The sequence below is a fragment of the Cetorhinus maximus genome, chromosome 11 (genome assembly GCF_964194155.1).
Source record: "Cetorhinus maximus chromosome 11, sCetMax3.hap1.1, whole genome shotgun sequence".
Taxonomy (NCBI): domain Eukaryota; kingdom Metazoa; phylum Chordata; class Chondrichthyes; order Lamniformes; family Cetorhinidae; genus Cetorhinus; species Cetorhinus maximus.
In genome coordinates, this window is record NC_135889.1 from 81900565 (window position 1) to 81909662 (window position 9098).

The following is a 9098-nucleotide window of genomic DNA, read 5'->3' on the forward strand; positions in this document are numbered from 1 at the left end:
TCTGAAAGCATAAAAGCAGAAGGGGAGTGTTGAGGTAGGGGAGAGACATTGGGAATAAAGCAGGCGGTTCTGGTCACACAACTGTAGCTTTCAATTTATGGCAACTCTCAGGATGAGGGTGAGTTGGGAGTTGAAAAGGGGCATAAGCCTTTAACTCTTTGTCATCCCCAGTGCTGTCAGCTGCACCAGATACTATGTGCTTTGTTGCTGCTGGCCCCATGATGTGGGGCACCATCGCCTCCATTGTATGAGTGGATGTAGCCATGGTATGCCCCTGCTGGTCCTCTACTGCTTCCTCCTGTAATGTGTGTCCTTCCCTGAAAATGTTCTGGCATGATGCCCTCTTGATCAAATACATTGCTAACACTCCAATTGTCAAGGCATCACCTCAATCGTCATCATGTGGGAAACATACCAGAAGATCAACCTCATGCCAGCAAGTAGTTAACACCTTTCGCAGAGCAGGGAGCGGAGAACATTGCCAAGGAAAATATAATAAATTAAAAAAGCAAGGCTGGGCTGGCCTAAACCAACTATTTAGAACAATATAATAGTCTCCAGTTACTTATGGAGGTTTCATATGCATTGACAGGTAGATTTATTGACAGAAATGAAAATGAATCATCACATAAAGGACATCCTATTCTGGTAAATGGTTAGGTTATCTCATTACCAGGTTTATAAATGGAAATGCACATTTAAAGAATTGGTGACACAATGATGTCAACATTTAACAGTTTATTAAAAAAAAATCACTGTGCAAGGTATCATCGTTCACACTGTCTAAGGTGTAACATCAGCTGCAGCAGGAACTTCCTGGCAGTTAATATATCACCTCGATATTGAAAATTGACTTGGTGATCAAAAATAGATGAAAAATGGAAAAAGATTTTGCCTGAATAACTGACTATTCTGTATGGATTACACAATTTGCAAAATATGGAAAAGAAAATTCTAAAACTCAATAATATTCCAAACTGTTCGGTCAGTTTACCAGTTTAAAAACTATTAACAACATTCAGAAGGATTTGGAAAAATAAACTGGAAGTATTGATCTCGAATGAATAAATATAGAATAATATACAATGAAATATGTATTGTTATGATTGGGATGGGAGGAGTGCGCAGATTATCTAGCCCCACTGCTCCGCAGGTCATACCATTAGTTTAAAAGTTTAATTTTACTCACCAAAATGGCCAATTATTTACCTTCATTACTGGTACCCAGAATAGAACAGACATTAACCAGGCTTCTTTCAATAAACTCAGAATGATTGATTTATTATAAAGCTAAACTTCTTTTTAACAAGTTACCAGAACTGGTTAACACATAATTGTAATCTGGAAGTTTAACTATCTATGGCTTCTTAAAAACTCCCTAGCACAGACAAACAAAGGACACACAAGTAGCTTCATGCAGAGGTTGGGAATAAATGTTATAAGAAAAGGATAAAGTTTGCAGAAGTTTGACACTGTCAATCTGGAGCTCCCTCATGTGAAAACAGGCCACTGGTCCCAGTAAATGGAGGTTCTCACCAATGGAGCTTCAGTATGGAGGCGAATATAGAGGTAGACCAATTCTTCCTGTCTCAGCTTTGCAGGTCCAAAATACAGACAAGTTATGCTCAGATGAGGGTTGTCTAACCACACACAGCATTTCAGCCAAGGCAGAGAGAGAGTCAGTTAGGGTAGCCTTCCTGCTCAGCTTATTCCCCAGCAAGACTGAATTTACAAAACAACAGGTTCAAAACTTAAAGCTTGTTTGTACTATGTGATTTCCAGTAAATCACTTGCCTGTGCCTTTAGCAGTTTTTCCCCCCATTAATTAAAGTGATTGCAGTTCAAAACAAACAAACAGCTCTTCTTCCAGTACTATGCTGGTCAGGTGATTTCTTGGAAAATGCATGCTTGTTGAGAGTTGCAAAGTGAACTTATGAACCCTTTTTAAATGAGAAACTCCAGGTCAGCATCCAAATGTCCAGATAATGCAATGTCTTTCCATATTTTTAAAGAAAAACCCAGTTGGTGAATCCATTTCCCAACAGTACAGACAGGAGATGAGTATTCATTGACTAAAATGGAAAAGGGAAAGAACCATATTAAGGGAATTTGATCATTATTTCTGTGCAGTGGTGAGGGGATGCTACACTTTCAGCTGGGACATTAAGCAAAGGTTCATCTACCTGTTCGGCTAAATGTAAAGGATCCCATATTATTCGAAGAAGAGCAGAGGAGTTCTCCCAGTAGCCTAGCAAATATTTAACCCTCAAGCAAAACCACCAAAAATTGATTTTTTAAAGATTTTGTCATATTGCTATTAGTGGTTCCTTACTGTTTCCACATTGGCTGCTACACTTGTTCACACTAGCCAGTAGTGACTATAGCTCCAAAGTACTGTGTTGGTTGGAAACCACTTTGGGATGTCTTGAGATCATGAAAGGCACTGTATAAATGCAAGTCATTTAATTGCTTATTTGGAATAAGTTTCTTTGCACCTGTATGATTTATGAGTAAGGTGACTTTTAGAACCTATTTGGGTAGATTTTGACTTTGTGCTAGTGTGGAGTGATCATGAATTGTTGGCCTGTTTTACATCCCACTGGTGACGTATTTACCATGTAGTGCATACTTCAACACAAATGTCTAAGAAGAACAGGAATGTTCATGAACACTAGGGCAGATTATTTTAACATGTATTGTAAAAATGAGGTGGAGACGGTATTTTCTGAGTAGCAAAGATATGCTACTAAAGAGGTAGTGATACATAGTAATATGCAAATATATGAAAATGCTGGATAGAAAATGTCAATTCAGCCTGTCCAACACTATTGCATCACAATACATATCATTCTCCACCCAACTGGAGCTATGTAATCTCCTGGAGAGGCCAAAAAAAATGAAATGGTCAAGAAGGGAAACTAACCTGGAAATTTTCTCTCTGATCCCATTAGGTGATCAAACTAGTCCAAGAGAGCACACTGGCTCTGATTTATGTTACAGAATAACATATATAACAGGATGAGTCCTACCCTTTACTACATGTTGACATCTAGGTAAAAGTACAGTACTTCCTGGCGGAGGGAACATTCTTTTGGTACAAGGGAGTTGAATTACCATAGTCAGCAACTTTGTTTGCTTTTCACAGTACAATCTTCAAATTTCTTAATTTGATGCTGCCTAGTTACATTACTTTAAATAATGCAGCAATTTCAAAAAGGTGTATTAACTAAGTTATAGAACTTAAACAGTAGTACCATTAGTTTCCAGCTGGCTGTGTTGTAAAGTTGCATATTAATTTTTTTTTTACATTTTTTTCAGATATCTGTGAAACTATGCCAATTAGCCATGAAGAGAGTGACCTTACAGAGAACCAGCAAGGATTTCTGCTTTTACAGAATTGTTGAATTTTCATGAGCTTGTTGTACACAATGGCAGAAGCCTCAAAAATCAACAATTGATTCTGCAGCAATGCTCGCTTACATGTGACGTGATGTAACATAAAAGGAACATCAAAATGGCTTCTAAGGTCTCATGTTTATATATTTTAACCGTTGTTTGCTGGGCAAGTGCTCTTTGGTACTTGAGTGCAACTCGTCCCTCATCCTCTTATGTTGGGCACAGTTCATTTGCCCGTCTTACAGTTGAGAGAAAAAATTTCAGCTTTACTAACATTCGAACTCGGTCACTGAATCCACATAATTTCAATTACCTTATTAATGAGCCTAACAAATGTGAGCAATTTAGCCCATTCTTAGTGATTCTTGTAAGCACAACACACAAAGAGTTTGATGCACGACAGGCCATAAGGGAAACATGGGGAGATGAAAACAACTTCAAAGAAATACAAGTGATCACTTTATTTCTGCTTGGAAAAAACACAGACAATATTTTGAATGAGATGGTGGAACAGGAGAGCCAAATTTTTCATGACATCATTGTGGAGGACTTTTTGGATTCCTACCATAATCTTACTCTGAAAACTTTAATGGGCGTGAAGTGGATAGCCAACTTTTGTTCAAAAGCAAAGTATGTAATGAAAACTGACAGTGATATTTTTGTTAATATGGACAATTTGATCTATAAATTACTTAAGCCAAACACAAAGCCTCGGAGAAGGTATTTTACTGGCTATGTCATTAATGGTGGACCTATAAGAGACATTCGCAGCAAGTGGTATATGCCTAGAGATTTATACCCTGACAACAATTACCCACCATTCTGTTCAGGCACTGGGTATGTATTTTCTACAGATGTGGCTGAAGCTATTTACAAGACATCTCTTCACACTAGGATGCTGCATCTTGAGGATGTCTATGTTGGACTATGCCTGCGGAAGCTTGGCATTCATCCCTTTCAGAATAGTGGTTTCAATCACTGGAAGGTTTCATACAGTCTGTGCAGGTATCGTAGACTAATTACAGTGCACCAGATATCTCCCGAAGAAATGCAGAGGATTTGGAATGAGATGTCAAGCAAAAAACATCTTCGATGCTAAATATACTAAATTCATATATAAATGATTTACAAATGCTTCTACTTGCCACTCAATCCCCAATCAACAATCTATGTCAATTCACTATGAAAGGCAGTGAACATGTTTTTACAGCGGAAAAGTAGCTTAAACTGCTCATTATGGCACCCACTGTCACAGGTATAAATACTGAATAGTTTAACCTAACAGTTAATGACTGCAATTACTATCATAAACAGTAATTAATTGAAATGCTCTCGTTTGTAGGATTGTATATTTTGAGCAAAACATAAATTTGATGTATGTTTTAGTTCATTTAAAATTGATTGTGTATTGACATAATAAATATCAAGGGATGAACAGTACTATTGCTAAAAGCGATATTTATTGTACATTTATTGCTTATATAATTGTGTTACTTGCTTAAGAGGAATGTGCAAACGTCAAGATTTTCAACTTCAATTTGCCTTTTGGTAAATTAAGTATTTCATATAAATTAGATCAAATAAGCGGAACACAGATCAGAGAAGAGGGATGAAAGGTCAAGTTTAGTTTAGGATTACAGAACTCAAATAAAGTGGCACTGGTCAAACCATCCAGTACAATGTGACTTGCTTAGCTTACATAATATCCATCTTTATTTCATTCATTATATATAGGTATTAATATTTTTCTTTAAGAAGGCTGCATCTGGTTACCTTGAATGCATTATCTTATCTACCCTACAGCAGGTACTGGATATAGTTCTGCCAAAATATGTCAGATTATAATTTGATGAAGGTAAATAAGAAATTTGTATTTTAATGCATTTGATTTTAGCGACATATTTAGTTATCGCAAATAGTGTGAAAATAAGCGTCTTTTTAAGTGTGGATTGGGTAACATTATTGGGTAATTTTAATAGTTATATTGTATGTATGTATATAAATATTGAGCATATTAACTTTGTCCAACATTAAAACTGTGCTGACAATTTATGGTATAGTTGAGGATTCAGACATTTGCAACCATGTATTTTGTCTGTCGCGTCAAATTGAGGACTGTTTGAATGATTCAAAGTTGAAATCAAACTTATCAATTGGCATTCAAATACATAAGAAACTCTTATGTGTTTGTGCATACAAAAGTGAGACAGTTGAATGTCTTACCATTATGATATCACTATTGTCTCCTCTGCCAAGCTGTCTAATGAAAAACTGAGAGCACAGATTTTAATGGTTCAATAAATAATAATTCAGTAAACATTTCAGGAAATTTTCAGTGTTCAGAGTAAGGTGTGGTTGAATTGTGAGTTTGCGTTTGATTGCATCTTTTTGTTATGTGAACCAAATTAGATTCAAATGCAAAAACTGGAGTTGAACAAATGTAGAACTAACTGAACGCCGATTGCTGTAAAATGGTGTTGTATCTTCATAGAACACTGTAAGCCTACAATCAGTATGCGTTTTCTCAAATGTAAAATAGAGCTGTTACTGTTTTTCATTGTTTTAAAAGAGAAACAAACTGAAAATGTTCACTGAATGCTTTATTTTGTGTTCATTTTTTAAAAAATCACATAAAGTTGATTTGGCTGCAAATGGTTTGTTTAATGCCTAAAATTTAGATTTGTATAAATTCAATTCTCTGGTGAAGTAATCATTTTATTTACTTATTTTAATTCTATTTTTTATTTGCCAACACCAATTAACTTCTGGAGGAGTGAGCCCACACACTTTAAAATTAAAGTTTTAGTGGAAAGAGGTAGTTTCGCTGTAATTGCCACTTATCAATCTGTTGCAAATTTACTTGCTCCTGAATGCACCAGTCCTAACTTTTTCTGGCATATTGAATGGATAACTAGTAGCTGAGTACCCCAACATCATTGCATTTCATGTATTTCAATGCCTACAGCAAGGCTCTGTTATAGCACAGCCTGTGGTGAAACAGCAAATTCCAGATTTCCACATTTAACTGCGCACATGCATAGTCCAGAAGTTGCTATTGGATTTGCTCCATAATAACAATGATCACAGGCTGCCTCACTCCTTCTACAAAAACATACTGAATTTACAAAATAGGATGAATATTTAATCTTTAGTGGGGCGTTATGATTAATTATGGTGTAGCGTGTTCATAAAGGTTGCAAAAAATCAATAAGGATCATTCTGTGCCTTGCATTATGAGGAAAGGCTTGTGAAATGTAATTAGTTTTAACTGGCCAAAAGATGATTAAACGAGGGATGATCCAGCTTTATTCTTAAAATATTAAAAGGATAATATAAGCATAAGTGGATAAACATATGTAAACTTCAGATCTAGAACATGCTTAAAATGACAAATCTACAGCAAGATGAGAAACTAGATTTGTTTTTCCATACAAAGCAGCAGATATATATAATGCTTCAATGAATACTGCTTTAAAGGAAATGTTGATGAGTATCAATTAACCCTTAGGGCAGAAATTTCCCCCCCATTGGGGGGGTTATGCGGGGACAGGCGCGAACCCGATCAGGGCCTCGCAGCCATTTTACGTGGGTGGGCCTATTAAGGCCCGCCCAGCGTGACACTCACCCAGAAGCACTCAGCACTCCCTATGCAGGCGGTGGGGGGGAAGGGGCAGATTCACTGAGTCAGGGCCTGCATGCGAAAGAGCGCAGAAGTCTGCCTGAGGGACCTCTGTGCCTCAGGGAAATTTGTTTAAATTTTAAACATCAAAATAAAGAAATTAAAAACTTTAAACTTAAAAAATTAAAAAGCTTTTAAAACATGTCCCCTCATGTGGCAGTGTCACATGAGCTGGGACATGTCAATGAATTTTTTTGAAAATTTTTATTGAATTTTTAAACACTTCATGAAATCTCACCCCGTCCGTGGATGAGGTTCCATGAAAAATGCGAAGGCCACCTGGGCTCTTCACCTGCCCGCCAGCCTTAAGGTTGGACGGGCAGCTCATTTAAGTATTTCAATTCATTTTTAACAGGCCTTAATAGGCCTTTGACAGTTCGGCAGGCTCACAGCTGACTCAGCTGTGCACCCGCCGAACTGAAAATGTAAGTGACGCGCGGTGACATCGGGACACCCTTCCGACGTCACCGCGCGTCATTTTACGCGTCGGTGAGTGGGTCCCGCCCCTGCTCGCTGACCCGAAAACTCTACCCTTAGTGCCTTTGGTTATATAACTTGTCTTGGTAGTGACTGCCTCATGGTGGCTGTTAAGATCATTTGTTGAGTGGTAAGAGTTGATTTTGCAGTGCAAAAAAAAATCATGGTCTAGAAATCTAATAATGCAGTCTCCATTTTTTGTGCAAAGAAACAGGAACTGCTAGGCCCAAGATAGTGTGCTTATTTAAATCACAAGCCTAATTCCTGTTTTAGGCTTTGTGTGATCACAGCACACATCATGCAAACTATGGTCAGTTTTCTCAGAGTAGCCAAGCCAGAGGTCCTTAAAGGGAAACTGGAAGCTACCATCCAAAAGACAAGTTTGAAACTTTGTTTGCATCTAAAAGAGGTGAAAGAGTGTTTCTCCTGGCTCTATATGCAAACTTAAGGCTGTTACTAGCTTGTGCACCTCCCACCCCTGCCACACATTTACCTCCCCTAAGACTTATCTTAGGCCCTCGGTCTGCATCCCAGCTAGCCAATTTCACTCCTCACTCTCCTCCCTCCATGCCCACAACTGGCAAGCTGACTCCAAAGCCAAGATTGGGAATAGTACCAGGCACTATATAGAAGTTGAGGAGGCCAATTTGACATGATCGTGCCATTAGCCTGTTTAGGCATGTGTGCTACACCCAGATCACACCTTGACACAATTTATAGGCCCATATGTTGGATAAACTTGCATAAATCATAGGATGAGGCTAAACCTTAATATTCTGTGGCTAAACTTGCTGAGAAAAGTCTCTTTCATTTAACAGCTAATTTGGGATTGCAATTCAGGAATGGAGGGCAGATAAATAGGGATACAAGAGGCTACTCGAGTAATAGTTATAAGTTCAGTAATGTAAAAATAAAATAATTAATAACAACTTTGTCATAAAGAACAGCCAAATAATGGTAAAAGTGATAAATCAAAAGTAAAGATTTTAAAACTTCCTGATTTAAGAATTTTTTAGAGTGTTATTATATTATGATAATTATACATTCATGAATTTACCACTTTTAACTTTATTTTGGAGAAAAGATCTTATTCTGCATACAGTTTTCAATTTTGGTCATCTTAATGATAGAATGTTTTAGTACAGAATGGGCCTATTATACCTGTGTTGGTGCTGGTATCACACCTGACCTATCGATTCTAATTTCATTTTCCCGCTTTTTCTCTGTGCCTTAAAAGTGGATCAGTAAAAAAAACGGTTCATATGCTCATCTTTTTCTTAGCTAGAGAAAACGTATATTTTGCTCTGCACTTAGTTGCAGCTATGAGCTTGCATTGAATCTACAGTACAGAATCTATACTCCACGTGTCACCTCCAAATTACCCCTTTTCTTTTGCCCCTTATCCCTTTATTTCCTTTTCCCTTATCTATGCACCAAACCTCCCCTTAAATGTATGAATGTTTCAACAAATTCTTGTGACAGTGAGTTCTACAGTCCCTTGCACAAAGGAATTTCTCCTAACTTCTTTCTGATCTGTTGGTGACCA

At 37.4% G+C, this 9098-nt stretch overlaps 1 protein-coding gene across 2 annotated transcripts in view; it reads left to right on the forward strand.

The window, feature by feature from the left end:
- Nucleotides 1–6048, forward strand: part of b3galt1b (UDP-Gal:betaGlcNAc beta 1,3-galactosyltransferase, polypeptide 1b) — a 138295-nt gene extending 132247 nt beyond the window's left edge. For both annotated transcript variants that reach the window (XM_078552316.1, XM_078552317.1), the window contains one exon: nucleotides 3319–6048. In XM_078552316.1, coding sequence (XP_078408442.1) covers nucleotides 3515–4495 — 981 coding nt within the window. In that variant the 5' untranslated portion in view covers nucleotides 3319–3514 and the 3' untranslated portion in view covers nucleotides 4496–6048. The remainder of the gene's footprint in view (nucleotides 1–3318) is intronic.
- Nucleotides 6049–9098: the final 3050 nt, after the last annotated feature.